General features: G+C 34.6%; 2 protein-coding genes across 5 annotated transcripts in view; one reads left to right on the top strand and one right to left on the bottom strand.

Moving 5' to 3' along the window:
- The window catches only part of Gbeta13F (guanine nucleotide-binding protein subunit beta-1), a 31,156-nt gene extending 25,990 nt beyond the window's left edge, over nt 1–5,166 (top strand). For both annotated transcript variants that reach the window (XM_018457866.1, XM_018457875.1), the window contains exons 4-7: nt 1,497–1,790; nt 2,244–2,445; nt 2,558–2,774; nt 2,960–5,166. In XM_018457866.1, coding sequence (XP_018313368.1) covers nt 1,497–1,790; nt 2,244–2,445; nt 2,558–2,774; nt 2,960–3,066 — 820 coding nt within the window. In that variant the 3' untranslated portion in view covers nt 3,067–5,166. The remainder of the gene's footprint in view (nt 1–1,496; nt 1,791–2,243; nt 2,446–2,557; nt 2,775–2,959) is intronic.
- Nucleotides 5,167–12,166: 7,000 nt separating this feature from the next.
- On the bottom strand, nt 12,167–22,737 carry LOC108728998 (defective transmitter release). Of its 3 annotated transcripts, none has more exons than XM_018457906.1 (13): nt 22,502–22,737; nt 19,273–21,359; nt 18,948–19,039; nt 18,654–18,875; nt 18,444–18,586; nt 17,023–17,186; nt 16,858–16,943; nt 16,573–16,730; nt 16,166–16,414; nt 15,823–16,078; nt 13,665–15,521; nt 12,943–13,304; nt 12,167–12,403 (listed from the first exon to the last, which is right to left on the bottom strand). In XM_018457906.1, exons 1-13 carry the CDS (start codon nt 22,640–22,642, stop codon nt 12,167–12,169), a joined length of 6,054 nt encoding a protein of 2,017 aa, XP_018313408.1. In that variant the 5' UTR covers nt 22,643–22,737. The 3 variants fall into 3 exon arrangements, with proteins under 3 accessions (XP_018313408.1, XP_018313391.1, XP_018313400.1); XM_018457889.1 differs by lacking the exon at nt 22,502–22,737 and having other exon boundaries at nt 19,273–20,866; nt 20,900–21,355; XM_018457898.1 differs by lacking the exon at nt 22,502–22,737 and having other exon boundaries at nt 19,273–20,505; nt 20,681–20,758.
- Nucleotides 22,738–23,765: the final 1,028 nt, after the last annotated feature.

Below are 23,765 nucleotides of genomic sequence, written 5' to 3'. Positions count from 1 at the left end.
GAATATTTACACGATCTCAGTGAGAAATGACAATGGAATCAATATTGATTCCTTATTACGGTTATTGTAACGAAGTGAAAATTACAAAAATGATCAAATTCACTAGATGTTAAAACCAATGAAGTTATAAATATTCTAGTAAATTCAATCACTTTTGTAATTTTCACTTCGTCATAAGGAACCGTAATAAGCCCCCTGAAATCAACAAATTGACGTCGATTCGACATCTATTCCATTGTCATCACTGAGATGTTACTAAAAAAATTTTAATTGAATCGATCTCCAATAGTTCTTTTTTAGTAGATCGATTTCAATCAATCCGATTCAAGAACGATTCAGAGATCGATTCAATTAATGGAGATCGCACATCCCTAGTTCAAACAGGCATCTTTTGAGAAAGATATTAATATGCTGAAAAACTGTAAATAAATTAATTTAAAGAATGCTTAAAAATTGCTAAAAATGTTAAACAAATACGTTTTGTTTATCTTTAGTTAAAGGATATATACTTAGAATATTTAGGCTCTTTTTAGCAGATAAATTAATGATAAATCTGCTTTTCGAATATCCCATAGTAGTAGCTTTTATCGGAAAACGTAGCAGTAATGCCAGAAATAGGCGCCAGTAGTATAGAAGGGATGGCTTTGCGTGGCTGTATACCTGTACATATGCGCTCTTCAAATCTTGAAATACTTTTTACGACTATTTGCAAAATTAGTTCTTTGAGTCGTGATATTGGATCAACCATTTTGAATTCTATAAATGCGGATTCATGATTAGTGATCAAAAACACCCCTGGTTACCGATTTTCATAAAAATCAAGAAAATTTTTGAAATTTTCCGTCATATTGGATCTGCCAATTTTTATTTTGGAAATCTGACTGTGAATACTTCGTCTGAGACCCGAAGAACAATTGGATAACGATATTTGTAAAAATCGAACGTATTTTGGCTCATCTGAGTGATGATTCAAGCGTTCCCAATCAGTAATACTTCGTAATCTACAGCCGTCATATTAGGCCCACCATATTGAATTTCTAAAAAGACCAGAGTGCTAAAGAAAATAGACATGTGTACCAATAATTTGAGCTCAAAACAATTTTTTTGGTTGAACTAAATTTTGGACAGAGGGAATGTTCAATTCGACAGAAAATGCTCCATATATATACTGCAAATTTTCAATGTAAAAAGATGTACAATGTACATACATATGTGTGTGATTAGTTTTTCGTGTAAAAATAACACACTATTTGTATACAAATATGGATTTACACATTTAAACATGTAGTATAGTATCATTTTTACACACTAATACACACTAAATATGTGTATTGTAGTCACTTTTTACACACTTAGATTTATAATGTTAGAGATACAAATAAATCTTTATTTCATATTTTACGATACTTCAAAATGATGGTTATGCAAAATCATTAAAATAAAGGAAATTTTTTTTTATTGAGTTCATCGGCGTATATTTTGTTTCTCGTGCACAGGAATCTAGTCTCTGCATCGCAAGATGGCAAACTAATCGTTTGGGATAGTTACACTACCAATAAGGTTCACGCAATCCCATTACGGTCATCATGGGTAATGACTTGTGCGTACGCGCCCTCGGGTAGTTACGTGGCATGCGGCGGATTGGACAATATCTGTTCCATCTATAGTCTTAAAACTAGGGAAGGGAATGTTCGAGTGAGCAGAGAACTTCCGGGTCATACTGGGTATTTATCCTGCTGTCGATTTTACGACGACAACCAAATCGTTACCAGTTCCGGTGATATGTCTTGGTAAGTATTACTTACGAGATTTATGATGGATGACTAAAAATTGCTATGACAGAAAAATCCTATGTTCTTTATATTTTAAAACTTTAGTTTCTAAACTTTTGCAAGATAAAATAAAAAGTATATAACTATATAAAATACATGAAAAATTTAATATATAAAATAAAGATAAAATTGTATATTTCTTATTTATTTGTCTCTTGTATTTTTTAATTTAAAAGTAAATAAAAAATTGAAATATGAATACAGTTGTATTTTTTAATACGTTTTGTGAAATACAAACTATTGCATTTAACAAAACTAAAAACGTAATAAAAATATATTATATATAATTGAAAACGATAAAAAATTTTATTTCTTTTTTTCTCTATCTATTTCCCAATCCCTTCCGTCGTTGATCCCGATGAAAACTTTTGAAAATTACGTGAATTAGAATGCTGAATTGTTCTGATTCAGTGCTTTATGGGACATCGAAACTGGTCAGCAATGTACTTCGTTCATCGGGCATACTGGCGATGTGATGTCTCTGTCGTTGGCGCCGGATACACGCACCTTCGTGTCCGGTGCGTGCGACGCCAGCGCGAAGTTATGGGACATTCGTGAAGGCTCCTGTAAGCAGACCTTCCCGGGTCATGAGAGTGACATAAATGCCGTCACGGTGAGATATTATGTTAAGGAAAAAAAATAAAGAATTACCTTTTCATAACGGTAATACTAATACGTTTTCGAGATAGGTTAAGGATTAACTTGACAGTTTGATATATTCACAGTTCTTCCCGAATGGATACGCTTTCGCGACGGGCTCAGACGACGCGACCTGCAGACTTTTCGACATTAGGGCGGATCAGGAGCTCGCGATGTATAGTCACGACAATATCATTTGTGGTATTACCAGCGTAGCTTTCAGCAGGAGCGGTAGATTATTGCTGGCGGGCTATGATGATTTCAATTGCAACGTTTGGGATTCTATGAAGACGGAGCGAGCTGGTAGGTTGACGATACTTTACGGGCGTTTTAGTATCGTAAGAGAGAAGAGAGATTTTATTCGAGGCCCTTCTCTCGACATTTTCTTTCGAATTTGTTATTATCAATGATTTTAATTATTGGAGTAAAAGATAAAAATTATTCTTACTATTGTATTAAAGAATATTTCCCATAATTGTATTTTCTAGGAATTCTCGCTGGGCATGACAATCGCGTGTCTTGTCTCGGCGTGACGGAAGACGGAATGGCGGTGGCGACGGGCTCCTGGGATTCGTTCCTACGCATTTGGAACTAACTTGGGGCTGTCCCAAGGACGTTCCTTCAAAGAACCAACTACAGTCAACCAATTTACAGCATAAGAATCAAGTACCACCATCTGACCACCGAGCAAGTCGGCGTGCCAGCAGCCACGACACTGGCAAACAATTCGCCAGGTTCACCGGAGTTGACGCTGATCAGAAACTTTGGATACCGGATTAGTAGCAGTAGCAGCAGCAACGGCAGTAGTAACAGCAACAATAACAATTACGAGCGTATGAAGACCCATGATAACAGCGACAACAGCAATGGCGGTGATTTCAAGAACGTTTTGGGTTATGGTGGTAAAAAAGATTCCCACGGCAAGCGCATCGTAGTTGACTTGACCTGGCGACGCAGTAAAGTCGGCGACAAGGACCACGAATATCAACGCTTCTAAGAATTCTCGAGTTAGATCAAATACCAAGATACATTGCAGAAAAAGAGCGCGCGGCGAAGGATGAGGCGTAAAAACGAAGAACAAGCGCCAACAACAAGGTCGACAGTTAACAACTCTGCGGCATTGGGCGCAGACTTTCTTTTTATCCTTCCCTTTTTCAAGGACTTTCTTCGCGAACCTTCGAGATGCACGTGCTAGTTCACAACTTGATAGTTCTTTTCCCACGGAGGCACTCCCAATCGAGGATTCCGAAGTTCGAAGGACGGACGACAATCTCGCGCCGACGATCGTCGAGAGATTTCCATCTCGAACCAAGGTTCAAGCGTTCACTGCCGAGGAAACGCTGTTAATATTTGCACCGGCGATTAGCTACGAATTACTTTTCCCATGCGCAAAATAAGATTTTATCGAGCATGATACGACATGTAATCGTAATAATGCGTCGCGACTCGGAGATGAGAGACAAGCACAGTCAAGCTCATAATCCTAGTAATGTTGCGTTCGAGTTTATACGGCGCACATTGAACGCACATGTGTATCGATGGAGATTCACAACGCGAATGCCGTACACTTGCACGCGAAAACGGAGGAGCGGTGCGGATCCAGCAGCCTCGAGACACATCCAAGTCACACATAACTCGTCACGCGAGCTTTGCCCTCGTTCATGAGCACCGTCAAACGGAAGAGAGAGAGGAAAAGAGAGAGAGAGAGAGAGAAGCATGAAATGAGATGATCATTTTTCTTATCATGATAAAATACGCCGACTTTGCACCACTACAATTATTACTATTATTACTATTACCAGCACCACAACCCTCTCGATTGATTAAATGTATCGTTATTTATTTTGTATAGATTTCTGCCATAAGCCGTTCTGCTACATTTTTTGCGAGTATGAGAGCGACTAAACACTTTGTAAAAGAGATTGAGAGAGAGAGAGAGAGAGAGAGAGAGAGAGCTGTGAGAGCGTGAAAATGAGAGCCAGAGACGCGCGGCCAAATGTCAATAAAAAAAAATAAAATAAAAAAACGCGCGGATAAATAAAATGAGTGCTGAACATAGAACTGGAACATAGTTGCTCCTTTGATAAATATTCGATTCATCGGGACGTTGACGTTCATGGAAGAATGCGAGAGGAGCAATATACTAAAGTTCGAGAGAGAGGGGGGAGGGAGGGGGAGAGAGAGAGAGAGAGAGTTTCATTTGTTTGCATCGCGACTGCGTTATGATTGAAATACGAAAATACGGGCCAGCATGAAGTGTCGAGTTCGTTTAATGTAATGTGTAATCGTTTAGTTCATAGTGTCCATACCTTAACCTCCTCTCCCCGCCCTTTGTCCAATTATCTCTAATTACGGCAACGGCGAGAAGGAGAAGAATTAATCCCTGACTATTGTCTCGGCGGTATCTCTTCCCCACTGTCGATTAAACGCCAATAAATCCTCGTGCACGAGGCAGGCACGTGCTCTCGATCGAAAGAGTCGTGCTAAAAGTACCTTTGAAATAGGACCCAAAGAATCCCAGGTTAATAGAAAAGGCCGCGAAATTTTCTTTTCCTTATTATTACCTTTTTAATACTTCGTTCTTATTCACATTTTGTTTATCACGGCTTTTTTTTGTAAACATGTAAGTACGTAATTGTATTTTTTCGATAGCTTTTTTTTATAACTTTCATCTCCTGTCTATATCCCTCTTTTTCCGCGCTGTTACCTTTTTTCCTTTGTTTCACTCCTGTCTGTCCTTTTTTGTCAAAAATAAATGTTGAAACTGTGTATGCATTTAAAATTAAAATAATAATATTAATGATAATGATTATACTATTAATATTAACGGTGATCGTAATTTATAATTATTAATATTTAATATATAAGTACATAAGATCGATGGTTTTTCTTAATATTGCAGGATTACATGGTCCAATCGCCTTCCGGCAACCACGTTCCGACAGCGTCTTTTTTATTTTCTTTTTTTTAAGAATTTTGTACATTCACTCCATACACATATACATATATGTAATTAATTGCGTGATGCGCTTTACTTTTCATTTATGGTATATAAACGAATATTTTAATTCGATAGGAATTCCATGAATCTTTGTTTTAATTACAAATAAAATATATAATTTGTATATACGAAAAAAGTTGTTGTGTATCACGATAAAAATTATGATGAGATGCGTCGGTTGTCAAAATTGAGAGAATTTAGAGAAAAATGCGTGGATTCCGGAAAGCGACTATCGAAACATCTTTTCCTAGTGGAACCAAAAAAAAGTAATTTGTCTGGCTATACATAGCTAGCACCAGTCTCCGACGATTTTGGAGAGGTATTGCAAACCTCGAACATATTCGAATTTCGCAAAATCGGTTCTTTTTTTACACGTATATATAAATAACTAATCTTGCTTACATAATGCTTTATACTTGTTAGATATCAAACGGGCGAAAGATCTTTCTCCGTCTCGAAAGAGGAGATCCTTGTTCCTTCGATTCTTTGTATTATTAAGAATTCTTCCAAAGTTCGATATAAATTATCAGGCGTTACGTTAAAAATGCAAGAAATGTGGATAATGCATCCCCTTTTCGGTACTTCCAACATAACTTCGAAATAAAAGAAGGAATAATCTTAGAGCAGAGAATTACGAAGGAATAGGAAACTTTAGTGAGCAGACTAATGAAAAGAGATCTGTGCTTTTTGCATTTCGCGATTCCATGGCTTTCTCAAGAGGTGATTTTTTCCTTTTTGTACTTTGAAGCCTGGAACGATATGGTTTCTTATTTTTGGTACAAATATGAAAAGAAATCCTACCAGCGATTAACGCAAAATTGACAAGTTATTAAGCCTCTAGTCATTAATGGCATTCGCGTGAAAAATGAAGGACCAGCAGGTAAAACTGTAAGCGGAAATAATTTTTTTAGCTTCTTGCTGTTCGCGCGAATACGATTGCGGAACTTTATCTATTTATTTTTCTTTTTTGAAAATGTGACACATACGATAGAATAATTGCGACGCAGGAGGAAAAGTAACGGCATAAAAAACAGCTCTGATAAAATCAACCTTTTGTTTTTCTCTCTTTTTCGTGCTTTTAATGATATAAAGAGAATAAAAATATTTGAAAAAAGAATCAAACGTGGCATTTCCGTTATTTTTTTACCGCTTCTTCGCTTTCTGTTTCCTCCCTCCGTAAGTGATACATTCGCGTGTTTTTTATGGTTTTATTACCCCGACGTTTCCTTTGCGTATGTTATTTTCTTTCGTTACGTATTTGTTAATGTCGTTAAGCGCCCTGCTAAGACGAGATCTACAAGATTATGGCGCGTTGGGTCCTATTTCAATTATTAGAATAATCGTCACTAGTGTATACGCGTACATGTAAAATAGTTAAAAAAAAAAGAGGGAAAGGAGGAAAGAAAGGGAAGAAACGTGAAAAATGTGCCGACGACACTTTCGTGACTTGTTTTACGATGGACGACGAGAAGCCGTCGGGAATACTGCCTCTTTCAAGTTATGCAAGAAAAAAAAGAATAAATTATGAGATATAATGCGTGTATTATACATAAAACATACACTAAATGACGCGAAAGCCACTGTTAAAGTTTAAAAAAGAAAATGCGCAAGAGGACGTGGCCGTGTAAAACAACTAAGACGTGGAGTGAAAAGTGCATCGATGAAGATCGAGTGAACATTATTTGGAAGGGAAATGTACATTCACTCAGCAACTGAAAATTGAAAAGCAAGACACGTCTTTACCGTTAAATGGTAGATAGTTACAAAGATTTCATCACTTTTTTATATATAAAAAAATATATATACGTATATATATATATATAAATATATATAAGTAATGATAATTAATCACTATTGACGGTTAGCCTAGGTCATTCGCCTATAGTCACTTCGCCGCAGAGGACATTTCCACGAGGCACGTGAATATTCGATTTCCTTCGTTGATAAATAAGTCGCTCTTGTTTCTTATGATACAGGTCGTGTTCCAATATACACTATCCATATTAAAAATCTAATATATGTAACGTGCACTTTAGATTTTTAGTACTGGCAGTGTATATTGTAACATTGTTACCAGAGAGCACGCATGTCCAAAATCGGCATGTAAAACTTCTTAAAGATGTCATTAAGACATGTCTTATTCCTGATTTTGGACATTACAGAAATCCAATTTAATACTAAAAATGCTTGCTTATTTTAAGTATTAAAAGTATTGAATAACAGTGCTTTTAATTACTCAAAATAAGTAATTAATCACTATCTTCTAGTGATTAAATTTCTGTAAGGAATGCGTGCTGGGCATAGCACGTGGATGTCTCTCTCGCAGAATTCATCATAAAGCTGGAAACACAATGAAAAGCACAGGCAAGAACGGAATAAGAGATTTCAGCCTATCAGAAAGTCCATTTTAGTATGTATGGTTTCTGATAGGTTGAAATTTGTTATTTCGTGTTCCTAATTGTCTGTGCTTTTCATTTGTGTTTTCAGCTTCACTCGCATAATAGAAAGAATTGTTTCGGAAGGGATCGGTTAAGAGAATACGTGGAAAGACGAATTTCGTCGAGTTATAGCGATATCATTATATTTGAATCAGGAATGAATTTCAAAATTTTTTTCTTTATCCTATATCGATTACATTATTTCTGTTGTAATGAGAGAATTGTGTTACTTTTCGATATTACATCTTTATTTGAACTTTTGTCATAATGTAACGTCCAATAATATTCTGCAGTAGAGAAGCCTATTCGAGAAATAGTCTTGCAGAAATAAAAAAAATTCTTTCGAGCACAATTATTTCTGCCCACTTGATTGGTCATTGGATGATCGTTCAGATAGAAAATAAAATAAAGATATATCTTTTTACACACACACACACACACACACTCACACGCACGCACGCACACGCACACACACACACACATACAGTTGCAGTTTTACAGTTTTATGCTGTAATAAACTATGTTGGCTTTTGATATCGCGTTTATTTACTTAAACTTTCATCAGAAAATTTATCAGAATAATATGATCCGATAACATTCCGCAATAATGAAGCGCGAGAGATTCTCACGCGAGAGAAACCGCCTAGATATGATTCTTTCGAGCATATAGTCATCTATCCGCGTTCATTCGTTATCAGATAGATCACTAATTGCGTAGAAAACCGAGCGATATAGTCCGTCTATTCGATGAACACGATTAAAAGGATACAGATTTGCGTATAATTAAGAATCGTTAGGAATCATCTCAGAGCGTGAGTGCATCTGTTTCTCCCGTCGCGGCTTTTAAAATGACACGAAATAAAAATCGCGCCGGGTTCATCAAGGTGTTCGATTAAATATTTCATTTTGCAAAACTGCGTGAGTTGCATGTGCGTGAACGATTACGTGAGAACCGCTCGGTCCTCTCTCTTGAGCGTTTTTCTCTGTGCAATTTAAAATCACGGATGCAACGGTATAACTGCGTTTTCATAATATTCTATATTTCACGTCTACAACAAGTGGAACCCGCGAGAAAATTTCCTGCGAAATCGTCGCGAATAAATAAATATCAATTAAAGATTCAGTTGTTATATTTGCGTTTTGTTATAAAGATTACAAAGATTGTTAATGACTGCGTTCTGCAGAAAAAGCAGTTTTGTTGTAAAATTCTTTAATATGATTGATCTATTTAGATCCACTAAGAATTAATTATATATAAAAGAATGTTATAACTGTTACAAAGCTGCCTTTTCTAAAAAGCAGAAGTTGTCGTTGCATTTAATTAATATGCCCAGAGAAACATTATCGCAAGCCCATGTCAAGAAGACAAGGAGTGCACGAGGGCCACGTTTGCATAGTGTTCGATAATACCCTTCAATTTCAATGTCGTCCTAAGTCGTTATAGTTATATCAGCGAATTTTTTTAAATGCAGATACATACGTAAATATACCTAAGAGGATGTGCAAACGGAAGTGCGAATCCTTCTAAGTGAATTGCGAATTTGAGAGACACGAGCTTTTTGTTACTTCATGTATTAATACGATAACGTAAACTCGATTCCTTCAACAACGTTTCTCATTAACATACGCGCGATTCTAATGACAATTCGAAATTCTAATGAGAGAACGGCATTTTTATGAACTTCATCATTGAGGCCCATTTCTATCAATGTAGATTAATTTTAATCTTATAATTAGTTTAATTTACTCTTCAGTCTTTTTTTTAATTTTTAGAAGTAGAAAAAAATGAAAAGTGAGTTAAATGTTAATTGAGGTTAATTTTAATTTACTCTTCAGTCTTTTTTTTAATTCTTAGAAGTAGAAGAAAATGAAAAGTGAGTTAAATGTTAACTGAGATTAACGTTAATCTACATGAGTAGAAATGAACATGAGACGTTATGATTTTGTAAAGTTTTCTTTAGACACGCCTTGAATCGTCTAACGATTTTTACGTGATTTTATTGTAAATCTAGTGTTACGAAAGTCTGGTGCATTCGATCTGCAATCATGAAGGAGAAAAGCGGGGAATTGGTGAACTTGTATATTTTTGTGCGTTTTAACTGTTTCACGCTTCTTAACTCATAACTAAATATCGTAACGATATAATCCTATTTAAGATAAAACAAAAATATATTTTAACAAGATAGATAATGTCATTCGTCAATGATATTCAGACATATCTTTGGACTAAAAATTTCGTTTGCGTATTTTTTTTATGTAAAATTACTATTACTTTACTCGCTATTTTTTCTATCCCCAGTTTTTCGCGACGCGACGTTACAATCACACAATCTTACTTATAAAATAATTATTAAAGTACAAAGTTTGTCAGAATTTATCCGCGAAAACACATATAAATCGCGCTCTTTTACGATATAAAAATGCATCGCTTTTAATTAAGTTACGACGAAGCTTCGTCCGAACCGGGAACAAGTATGAAAAAAGTATGATGGAAGAAACGGCGACAGAGGATTTATTTTTATTGTATCAGAGTAAAAGACTGACGCGGTTTTTCGGTGTCAAAGTAATTAAACAATCTCTTGTAATAAAAACCAAGTTGCAAAATAAAAAAAAGAGAGAGGAAATGCGATAGATGTGACAAAAGTTTCGTTGCTTTTACTTCGTGATTGCAAATTAGGGTAACCGGCGTTAAGTCTGCTATAGTGTCGAGGACAATTGCTTCTTTCATATTCTCTCTTGAGAAACAAAGCGGATAATAAGAAGCATCTTTTCCTCACAAAGGCACCGTTCAATTTTGATAGGTATCGACGAAACTAAACGTATTTGACGATGAAGTTGACGACAACCCTACAACAAGGGACAAAAGAAAGAACAAAAAAAGAATGGCGGACTTCCTAATTTTTGGAAAAAGAAACTTAGCATGTAAGATACTCTCTGTAACGTAAACCATAAGTCGTAAGGTGTAAGGACTGCAACACATCAAATAACCATTAACCTCGATGGATAACAACAATAAATATGATCGCGATAACAATACGATATAGTACGAGGAGATAAATCCAAAGAGACGTGCAGGTGTCGATGAAGCGCTGATCAATGGATGGCGAGAGAGATGACAAGGATCACACATTCGCACAAAAGAAATCTAGTCCTGGATCATCATTTCCCGGATTCCCTCATTCTCGAACGTTGATCCGCTCTTGGTCGACACTTGACACGTTCCGGAGAATAACTTACAATTATAGGGAGCAAACGAGGATGCGAGCGAGAAAGGAAAGAAGCGCACGAGAACACAAGTAACTATATAAAGATGAATGCGAGAAGAAAAGAACAAAGATGCAGAGAAAGGAGAAAGAAAAACAGAAACGAAATACCAAATTTGATTTTTGCGTGCCTGTGCGGAGGAGCGAGGTGATATAACATATACGTGCATATTTATAAACCTATAAACGATCCTAGCGGGTATGTAATCCTTACGTTTGTTTGAGAGAAAGGGATATAGATCCTCTGCATAAATAAAAGAAAATGGAGTGCGCGAAGACGGGAAGTGATAAAGATGAAAAAAGTCGGATGGCGAAGGGAGACAGTTTCGTTACACGCGGTATCACTCTATATAAATATATTATAATATCAAGAGCTTCTTGCCAAGTGTCAAGGTGATAGCTTCTGCGGGAATGAGTGATCTGAGATCCATCTAGGATCCGTCTGAAAGCCATAGGCTGTTGGAGAGAGAGGTGACGGTAAAGATATAATATATTTAAACGTGACAGAGATTACCATTTCTTTTACGTGCGACTGGTTATCATTGCACATAATTACGGATTAATTATTATTACTATTATTAATTACGGTTCATCGACATCACCGCCATCGTCATTATTATTATTATTATTATTATTATATAATTGATGTGAGTGTGGACACAAAAATAAAGTGTACGTAGTAGAAGGTCGACCTGTTTCACCACCTGTCGTTTCTTTCGATAAAGTTTCCAAGTTTCCGCATTTAAAATGAGTCTTATGAAAGTAACACATTTATTTCAAACAGAAGAGCACAAGAGAAATATTGAACATTTTCTAAACTTAAACTAACGAACATTATATCACTTATAACAAAGTTTCCAATCGCGTGAAAACTTGCTCCCTCGAAAGTAAAGTTTATTCTAATCTTACAGTTTCTCTTCGATTAATGTGCGTTATGTACATTAATTGCGATTATTTATTTAAGAATAATAAGTAGTAAAATATCGATTCATTTTAATTCTCCTGTGCAATTTGCATTTCTATACTCTTTTTCATATTTGTTGTGATGGTTTTACGCTCTTCGTTTGGTAATACGCACTCTTCCTTGTATTCTGCATTTCCTATTGTATACGATGTTGTAAACGTTTCGACTTTTATTCCTTCTTTTAAATTAACTGCGCTTTCTTGATTAATATGCTTTTCAAAATCATCAGAAGTCTCAGTTTCCTCTTCGGACTTTCTGGGGACAACCTGAAGGTAATGTATAAATTAATAATATCATTTTAATCAATTGTAACCAAAACTTTTTATGAACCAAAAGCACAAAAATAATTTTATATATGTAATAATTTTTATATTACGTAACATATTAATTTTCTATACATGTAAGGTATTCAGCAACAGGTTAAAATTTAAAAATTCTGTATGATATAAGATGGAAATAAGGAATCATAAAATTGTGAATTCGGCTCCGTTTTATAATTACAAATGTTTAAACATTCGTATTATTAGGCACTTCTACGTGAATATTTAAACATTCAAAATTACTAAAACGAGAATAACAAAATTTTGATGGAGGTTTTGTTTTTTTTATTATACTTATGTCTAAAATTCATGTGATTTAGATACTTTTCACATGAATATTTAAACACTTATGACTATATAAAAAACGAAGCCGAATTCACAATTTTATTATTCTTCAACCTTCTTATCATCTAGAATCCTTTATTATTTTGTCTCTTTCTGTTGCCGAACACCTTGTATATTATAATATTATATATTATACTAACATCTTTTTGTTTGCAACAGGAAGTAGTTTGCGAACCATGTGATTGTTTAATTTCTTTTTGCTCTGATGAGATTTGTTCAGAATTTTTAGACGTCGTAGAACATTCAGAAATTACTTCGATCAACGGTTTAACTGATTCTTTTACCGAACATTCAGTTGTCTGTAATTTATTATCAGATAATATTTCTTCTGATTTTTTATTATCCATTGTGAAATCTGGCTTAATCAACAATTTCTTGCTGTTCTCTAATTTATGCAGATGATCGCAAAATTCTTCATAAAGTGGTACATTGATATTTACTGCTGGTGACTGCGATTCAGAGTTTTGGGATTGTCGAAAAAAATTGGCAAGTGATTGGATATCTAGAACAAATAATGTATTTCTAAATAATTTTTAATTATATTCTTTCTTACACGAAAAAACGTTTCTGCTAAAAATTTAGGTAGATACAGATCTGGAAATAATTTTGTTGGACCATTAAGATAATTATGTAAGAAATTAAGAAGGCACGATGAACAATGCTGCAAAAAGTTTTGATATTTTATCAATCAGCTTGGGCTACATAATTATTTTGATAGTTCAATAAAGTTATTTTCAAATTTGTAAATACGTTTAGCTAAATTTTTAAATATTTCAGCGAAACTATTTTTTCCGTGTATATTAATATCACTGCGCTTGGCTTAGCGCCGAGATACTATTGTGTCTCCAGATACCAATCTTACCAGAATGATGAGCTGACACAGCGAATTGCGAATTGATCGTTTGTTCTGTCATCAATTCTTGTCTTTCAGAATACGTATTTGTCACATCATTAGATTTATCGTCATATTTATTATGGCAATTACTTCGTTCTCCAAAATCGCCCGCGGGCTTATTAAGATCCATTTTTGAAATACAACCAGATGGCAAGTATTCTTTAAGATTTCTCCGATTATATTTATAGCATTGCGATTTCTCGTCTGCATTTTCTGCGTCTTTTATTAGATGCGTTATACATTTGTCGATCAACGGCGACACTTTCTTCGCGAATTTCTTCGTTTCTTGTATCAGATGCTGTCTGCATCTCTCAGAGATTTGGCTACGAGATTTGCGTTCCTCCAGTTTCCTTCCGAGATTCATTTCCTCCATGAGAAAAGATTTCTTGTAGCTTACCTCGACATCCTCCGCTTCGCGAGTTCTTTTACCTGTCAGTCTTGAAGAGCGACTTGCTCTTTCTAGGGATAAACTATCTATCGTTCGAACGAGTGAATCCATTTGAGAATTAGATTGTTCTGTTTCAGTTGAAAATTCTCGCTCGCTCTTTGATATCTCCGTTTTATCAGAAGATTTTTCTAATTCGTCATTGATTTTCTTATTTTCGTAAATCGCGTCATTATTATCTTTATTTGAAATTACTTCCTTCCAATTATTGTCTATCAAATGGTCGATATTTTCATTTTTAATTGAATCGATAATTTTGTCAAAATTATTTTCCTTATTAGTCAATTTTAAAACTTTTGGTGATTCATAACTGTTTTCCAAAATTTGCGAGTCTTCTTGAACGGATATTGCCGTCTTAAAGGAATCGTCGTCGGATTCATCGATATTTTTCTTCTTTTCCGGAGATTCGAATGAAAGATTGTTAATTTTATCTTCCAAAATCTCGATTTTTACAGAATTATTCTTCTCTGCACTATTTTCACATTCCGAATACTGTTTATTAGAATTAACAAGATCCTTCGTATTGATGAGAGTACAGATATTTTTCTTCTCTGTATCAATGGCTAATTTTTCGTTATCCAATTTTTCCTCTATAACCATTAATTCAGTTGAAACTTTCGGTTTGTGTATGCAGTCCCGAATATCCCGATTTCTTAATTCAGTAAAAAGACTGTGGAATATTCCGTGCGATTTTTCTTGCTGTATACTTATAGATTGCTCGCTTTCATAATTTTCCGTGTTTTTCACGGAATAAGTTTCTATTGAATCCGGAAGGACACTTGACGGACAAATCTTTAGTGTCATCAAATCGTGGACATCCTGAAAGTTACTTGTAGCATCGGTCAGCTGCTTTTTATCTTCCGATGAACAGCGATCGGATTTTTCATCTCTTTTGGTATCTGCTGCCTCCTCTTTGTTTTTCTTTATTTCGCCCTCTCGCTTCTTTAAGATCTCCTTGATCTTCAGTTTTCTTTCCTTGGTACTCCACCATCGTAGTTTATCTTCTTCGCTCGCGTAAACCTTGGTCTTGGTTTCTTGGATTTTGCTATCATCAACAAAATCAGTTTGTAAATTTTGGTCCACCATCTTTCTCTCGCCCCAGAATCCCTCCACCTCGCCATTCTTGAACACTATCTTGTTTTCGTCAACAAACCTATCCATACTGTCGCAGAATTCTTTCATTTCTTCTCGGATGCTGCTAAGTTTAGAACCGAACGAATAATCTCTGCTTTTTTTCTGATAGCTCCTGATATTTTTACTCGAAATATCATCTTTCTCGTTGATGACTGCATTAGGTTTATGGTCTTCTTCTAACATCTGTTTTAGATCCGATGTGTCACAAGATACTGAACAGGTAAACGTTCTTTCGCTTTTACGAGCTGTAAAAAACAATTTTAATTGCCTAAAGATAATTAAGAATAATTATAGATGATGTAAAAATTTATTTGAGATAAGAATAAACAAGATAAATTTAATCAAGATAAAAATAATTATAGATAAGTAATGTAGACATTTTTCTATGATTACATGTACATAATTTCTTGTTAATAAAACTGTATCATTGAAGTTTGAAGAAAATATTATTTTATTTTAAATTTTTAATCATTTTAGCTCATTAAATACATATAAACTTGGTGATATTTTGAGTTGTGTTGTAAGGAAACGATGTAACCTGCTCACCGTTAGCTTTATTATTGTTACTGATTGATTCTTGTAGATCTGCTGTCTTTTCTTTTTCTAATTGCAGTTTCAATACTTCTTTCTTATGAGAGGTAGTCTTCCTATTGACGATACCATCACTGAGCGAATCGTGTATGCTTTCATAGTTATTAAAAACTTGATCTTCGTGCCATTTTCTTTCCGTATCACCAGCAATATCATGTTTAGATTCTGATATTTCTTCGATCAGCGTTAGCGGTCGGATCTCTTCTCGAATCTAGCCATGAGGAATAGATGAACACAATTCTTTATACATTCCTTGTTAAAGAATTCGATTTGTTACAAGAAGATAAGAATTGGATACCTTGACTTTCCAGGGTAGCAGAAGCTCCCCGTTGTTTTCATCGGAAACTTTTTTCTCTTGCTCCGCCATTGGCCTCCTTCCGTCACTTTTCTTGCCTCCTTTTTGCCGTGAGCGCTCGTTTTCTTCGTCGCTTGCGAGCTGTTCGTCTTCCGACGATGATGACGATGACGACGATGACGATGACAATGGAGAGTTATAAGAACCGAGGAAGGATCGCTCCTCCGATTTTTTCTTCTTCTCCAGGTCGAGCTTTAGCGCGTTCATCGTAGCCGGTATCATGGATGGCAGGAGATCGGGAGGTGTACGGGTTTTACGTGGTGAATGATCAAATAGCCGACGGGACCGATGGTGATGATATTATTCAAAGCACGAATTCTGTACCAGACCTTGACGAAACTAGTTCTTACCAGTCCGCTGCTCCTTGTCGCGGTGCGCGCGCTTGATTTCGTCGTGACTTCTTCGTCCTCCTCCTCGTCCTCCTCCTCCTTCTCCTTCTTCTTCTTATCCGTCGCCTCCTTTTCGGACGTCTCGACCGGTTTGCACAGCTTCCTTTTGTTTATCAGGGCTTTCGAGGGCGGACACGACGTTCGACAGGTAAACAAAAACCGAGACCAGAGGAACAGAACAGGTGAGAGGAATCAAAGGGGTGACCATTTCGAGGTCCGCTTCGAGTAACGAATCTTTTAACTCACCCATAACACTGTCGTTGATTTTCTTCTGCTCCGCTTGGAACCACCGATTCCTCTCGGCCACCTCCTCGTCGACACCGCCATGCATCCTGTGTGTGGATTCAGAGATATTTTAAGACTAACGAGATATTACTTTCTCACAGGTCGTGTTCTTGCTGATAAATTTACCAGGCCTCGGCGCAGGCACGATCGCGTGGGAACACCGGTCTATCGTCTAGATACTGAAGATTTTTGCATTTAAGGATCATCGTCTTGCGATACATCTTTATCTGTTTGAGCACTGGGTTGCCACTCAACGTTACAACGCGCAGCGACTTCATGTCTCCCAAAATCTAAACAGTTCAACTTTTGCTCGCACTTGCGGCAAATGAAACACCTCGACGAGATTATACATATCATAGAGATGTTTTGTATTAATATATGCAAAGCATTTTTTTAATGTGCAGATTCATATTTTTAATCTAGCTCTGAAAAAAATAGGTAAAAATCATTAAGCTTTTAATTCATAATACAATAAACTCTTCATTACTAATATAGGATATCCAAAACCCCTTTTATAAATTCGCTAATTGTCTGAATGCTATTTATACACGTTATTATATTAGTGCATAAATTATTTCACAATAGGATATAGCGGGGTAATTTGAATAATTTCAAACATTTTAAACAATTTCTCGAAAAATAATAATTTTATTGTTACTTTGAATATGTAGCAGGAAACTCACATGTTTAAAGAATATTTACCCAAAGTATAAAAAATTAATCTTTAAATCTTGAAGCGTAATGCCATTATCCGATTTCCCCCTATAATTTTAATGAAACTCAATTTTGAGGGACAATTTGGATATCTTAAAGGGTAATTTGAATAACGTTGAAAATGAATTAAAATTACCACAAAAATCAAATTTTGTATTAAAATACTTGAACTCATCCATAATTTGGCCCTGTTTGCATACTCTCTACGTAGATTTCATAAAAGCTTAAGAAAGCAGGATATATTCTTATAAACTGCAGTAACAACCGAAATTATCTACCTACCTTGCTTAATATAAAACTTAATACAAACTCTCTCTTCCAGATACACAGATAAATTTTCAAACCTACATGAATATATAGACTACAATATCTCCTTTGCTACTAACCCCAAATATAAAATATGGCAAATTTTTTTGAAATTCTTGCAAACGCTTACTATTATCCAAATTTCCCCGCTATTCAAATTACCTTGCTGTAACCCTATTTTAAAAAATTTATATTTATCCTTATCTAGATGATATATTATCAATTTTTATTTTATTGTAAATTATCAATGAAATGAAAATTGAAGTAAAGATGTAATATTGAGATGTGAGAAATATACCCCACACGAATAATTACGTTATAAAAAAAACCACTTGAATAAAGGGTTAATTAATATAGCTGCAGTAGAATTTTTGAAGTTAATGGTTAAGATAATATCAGCTTGCAATCAAACATTATTTAATACGTAAATATATTCCAATCGCGTTTTCGCCGTAACATCACCTGTCATTTCGGAAATATATTCCGGTTGTGCGTATTGCATGCACCGTGCGTAGTTATCGACTTACGTCAACGACGTCGCAGGTGTCGATCCTGTTGTGAGAGATATCCAAGATCGAGAGCGTGTGCAGCAGACGGAGATGCTCGATGTCAGCGGTTTCTCGTAGATAGTTGTGCGACAGGTTCAAGTTGTTCAGGAACTTGAGGCCGTCTGAAAAGCAGAGGCACGTCAAGGTCAAGGTCATCTGGGATAATACTCGCTTCACGACTCGAGTCACCGAGATTCTCGATCCTCCGTATCGTGTTGTGCGAGAGATTCAGGGTGTCGAGCTTCGGCAGGCAGTCGAGATTCTCGATTTTGCTGATAAGGTTGTGGTGCAGATATAAGCTCTTAAGTTCGCTCTGATTTTCTAAATTGGCAATCTCGTATATACCATTGCTCTCTAGCCATAAACACTTTAGACCCGTGTATTTCTCAAGGTTCTCAATGAAGGAAAATCCTAAAAAATGTAAATTTTTCGTTGATACATATATTAATATGATTAACGTGATCGATCGAGTATCGTGCATGCCTTTGTAATGCAAATACAGAACGTCGTTCAAATATGGGGTTTGATACAACTTATGCTCCTTGCAGTGCTTCCTGATGAGTTCTTCTGTCATCCTAAAATTATTATCCATTATTAAATTGGTGATAGTTATTATCTAAAATATTAACGATTAATATCTTTTTAATTACTAATTATTATTATTAAGTTAAACTATTAACTATTAATGTCTAATAATAATTATTTGTTATTAAATTATTTATTATTGTTAAGTTAAATGATTAAGTATTAATATTTTATAAATAATTGTTAATTATTATTAAGTTAAATTATTATTTCGAGAGCTTACCTAACACCATGCTTTTTTTTGTCAAAGTCATAGACTTTTCCTTTAATGTACGTCCTTTCTGGTTCCTTCCATTCTTCCATGAAAAAATCGTCAGATTCCGAATCGATTTTAGCCACCGTTGTATCATCTGTCATTTCTAATATTTCATTTAAAAATTCCTCATTTATTTTTTCATCGTCTTTAGATTCATTTTTTATTTCTTTATCGATATCCGCGCCGTTGTAAGCTTGCATTGATTCTGACTCCAAAGTCAATTGAATTTTCTCTAAATCCGTAGTAATAATTTTCTGATATTCATCCATAAGTTTCTTGTGCTCTTTTATCTCATCCTCTAGCTCTTTTTCTAATTCCTCGATTTTCAGTTTTTCAGCTATTTCGGACTTCGTTAAAGGAACTTCGAAATTTTCTGGATCAATCTGAATCTGAAATTCGTCGAGACTGTCAGAATCAATGGCAACATTCTCTGGAGTTTTTAATTCATAAGAATCATTATCAGATCCGAGAAAAGTATAATTATGATCAGCAACGAGTTTGTCAATTTCCTCGAATTTCTTCGATAGTGTCTCTAGCGATTCATTCTTCCTATTTTCTATTTTCTTCTTTTCTTCTATTATCTTTTCCAAAGTTTCCCGAATCTCGATGCGTGATCTAGGACGATCTGGACATGTAATTTCAGCTAATTTTTGTAAATTACTTTCAGTAATGTTAGACGCCGAGACTGCAATCTTTTCAATCGTATTTGATGAATTTATCTCGTTATCTTTAGTCTCAATAAAATCGATTTCTTTTTTATTTATTATTTCATTTACTCTTTCATGCTTTTTATCATCTCTTACTTCTTCCGTAGATTTTTCCGACGAATTGTTTTTGTCGTAATTTTCAGTTGTCTGATTAACAATTGTTTCTGACTTTTCCCAACATGGACTGTCAGTTAATATTTTCTCTGCTTCCTCGATAGTCCTTAATATATCTTCTTTCGCTATGGTAGTCTCAGAAACGATGCGACGACGTGGGAAAAATTCGTTCTCTCGAAATTCCTTAATTACACATTCGCTACTCGATTGTATGGGATCTGCATTCAAGATTTCGCAGATCGTTGAACGTTGCTGAAAATCTGCGGCATGACAACAACTTTCGATAATTTTCTTCATTACGTCATCGCGATCGTCTTCCATTTTCGCAGATAAGTCTTCTATCATTCGTTCCTCCGTCGAATCGTAATGCTCGTCGTCACTAGTGTACAAAAGATTCTTGATTATTTTATCCATTTTCTTTATCTCTGTAATCGTTTCTTCGATACTGTCTTCTTCGGTACATATACTTAACATATTCGCGTTCTCTTCCATACATTTCGAGAGATCGATGTCATTTATAAAGCAATTCTCGTTATTACTTATAAAATAATTACCAGTTTCTATTGCTGAAACTGATAAGTTTTTCATATCTAATTCTTCTTGAAGAGAATCTTCAATATTTATACATGTAACATTCTGTGCATGCTTCATCTCTTTACTTTTTGTGTCTTCTTCAATAATTTTACAAGTGACATTGTTTTTTTCAGGAATATTCTGCGAATTAATACAATTCTCAGCAACTTGTAGGATAATCATGTTATTATCGTCTATATTTAATCCATTAGTAGAGATTCCTGAATCGACGAATTTTTCTTTCCCATTTCTTGTTCGACATATTTTTTCATGCACCGAATCAATGTTGAGGCTATCTCGAAATTCTGTTAAATTGTTCAAAGAATTTGCATGTTGATCATCCATTAAAAACTGATTTTGAATTGTTTTCTCACTATTTTCGGAATCTTCTTCTTGAATTGTCTTGTCGTTGCAATCAAAATATTCGTAAATGGAAACATCACAATCGTTTATACTAGAATTAAAATAAGACGGATTTTCGTGATTCAAATTGAATATTTGATCGTAATTTAAGGAAACTGTCGGAATGTCGTATTCATCGACGTTGTTTGCTGCTTCCGTTTTCTCACTTCCGTATAAATTTTCACGTTTTTCTACTTCGGATTGAGTCTTCACAGTGTTGTTTAAAATCTCACATTCCATTGGACAATCTATGACGATCTGTTTGCCAATACGAATAGATTTTTTTCTTTATAATTTTTTTATGAACAGTAAATAATTCCGTATTTTTAAAAATATGGACTTGGATTTAACACTACGGATGACAAATATGCTCACCATGTTGATGTTGATATAAACACCAACGTCAAGAAAACGCCTATTTGTATGCGTCTCTTTTTGCGCAAAATTATTAATTTTACTCAACCAGAATTTTGATCAATATTTTATACGTATATTAGTGAGCGTTATATATATCTAAAAATGAGCTCAGAATTGATGACATATTATTGAATTCTTTTTGAACTCTTTTTTCTATCTGGGTACATATAATTTTTGATAAAAGTATTAACAAATAGCGCTGGAACAACTATTGGCACAAAGCTTGTCTTAGCAATAACAGTTTATGGTAACCATTGAGATTAGATTTATTAATGTTCCTTTTAAAAAATTTGTTGAGTATTGTTTTAGGTAAACTGTATGAAAGTTCTCAATGGTTACCATAAACTGTTATGGCTATAGACAAGCTTCGTGCCAACTGTTGTTCCAGAGCTATTTCTTATATTTTTATTAAACATTGTATGTACCCAGATAGAACAGAGCATTCGAAAGAGTTCAAAAAGAATTCAGTGATATGTCATCAATTTTGCGCTCTTTTCAGAAAAAGAATTCTTTTTGCACCTGAAAATGAATTCAGAATTGATGACATACCACTGAATTTTTTTTTAACTCTTTGTGCTATCTGGGTAACTACACGTGTAAATATATGAAATATTGATCAAAATCTTGTTTATCCAAAGTTAATAGATTTCGCAAATGAAATTCATAAAAATAAGCGTCTTTTTGATATTTGGATAAATGTCCTTCTTTAAATCATGGTGTTAAATCCATTATGTTGCTATTTTATATCAACACCAATACGGTAAGAATTATATAAACACTGCATATGGTATTAAATCCCCACCCACATTTTTTAGAGTAAGTAAGCAACAATAAGGTATAAAAACGTTTTAATTTTTAAATTCGTATTTATAATATATGAAAGCGTAGTCGGCGTTACAAGTATTGTGTAAAACATGAGAAAAATTTTAAGCGTTATGTTAAAACATTATATCAAAAAAGAAAGATTTTGCAGTAAAATTTACCTTGTGTTCGGGTGCAGGAGATGCATTCGTATTAATAGCGTATGATATAGAAGTTTGACTGTTATTATCCTCTGCTGGGAAATTGAACGAGAGATCGTGCGTGTTGTCCAACGCTTTATCGCCGAGTTTAAGCGCACACATGATTAAGAGCAGTTTTTTAATTGAATCTTTCTGAGAATCTATGAAAACGCGGATCGCGAATTCAAGCTAAAACTGACGTGAGCGATCATTGAAAACAAGAGCACGGCGCCATAGTCACCGTTAGTTATAAGTTGTTTAGTCGATAGGGTCTACCATCTCCGCATTCTTCAAGGCGTACATTCGTCGCATTGTGTATAAACATAGCTTTCATCTTGTCAGACATTTTTAATCAATTTACGAAATTTATATTTTACATGATGTAAGAATACCAGGTGTAACATTCCTTTAGATGCGCAGTTGTTCAAACTCTTCTTACCAATCATAAATTGGTCCTAAATCTTCAAAACTAATAATAAAGCATTTATTGAAAATTTGCCGCTAATTAGAAATTGGTTCTATCAATTCAATTACTATTATACGAAATTACAATTTGTATTCTATACACGATGGATTTTACATTCAGGCTGTGTTCCAATACACTGTTTAAATTGAAATGTTCTTTAATTGCATTAACTTTGAACGTACACTAGCGAATGAAATTTAAATTCTCTGTAACTGAAAAAAACTATTAATGTACATGTTAACGATTTAAGTTTGTAGTAACTTAAGCGTATTGAAATTTAATGTACTTTCACACATTTATGGATATTAATATTTTAATTAATCGTAATACATTAATTATACTTAACGTTTATACTGCTTACATTTCATTAACACGTAAATTAATTTTCAGTGACAGAGCTCTTACACTTTATTAACGCGTAAATTGATTTCTATAAAAAATATTAATTCTTAGAATGCAGCAAAATGAATTTGTTTTTTGAATGAAAGCATTTGTTTTTTAATGATAGCATTGAAAAATTTTTGCTTCTACATAGGACGCAAATCGCAAAACGTAGTTCGCAAACGCAGACGCAGAATGACGATCACCGCACGCAAGACACACACAGACGAAAATCAACTGCAAAATCTCTAAAATAATAAAATTCAGAATATTCAAAGAAACAATCCTTTATGAAACAAAAAATTGTATCAGTTTTTTATTGCGCGTTAGTTAAATTGTTTGCATCATTTGAAAGAATTAAAAAAGTACAGAATATTAATCGCAGGCGCGATTTCGCGA

Source organism: Mycetomoellerius zeteki, unplaced genomic scaffold (assembly GCF_001594055.1).
Source record: "Mycetomoellerius zeteki isolate Tzet28-1 unplaced genomic scaffold, Tzet1.0 scaffold114, whole genome shotgun sequence".
Lineage (NCBI taxonomy): Eukaryota > Metazoa > Arthropoda > Insecta > Hymenoptera > Formicidae > Mycetomoellerius > Mycetomoellerius zeteki.
This window is presented reverse-complemented; position numbering and strand designations above follow the sequence as displayed.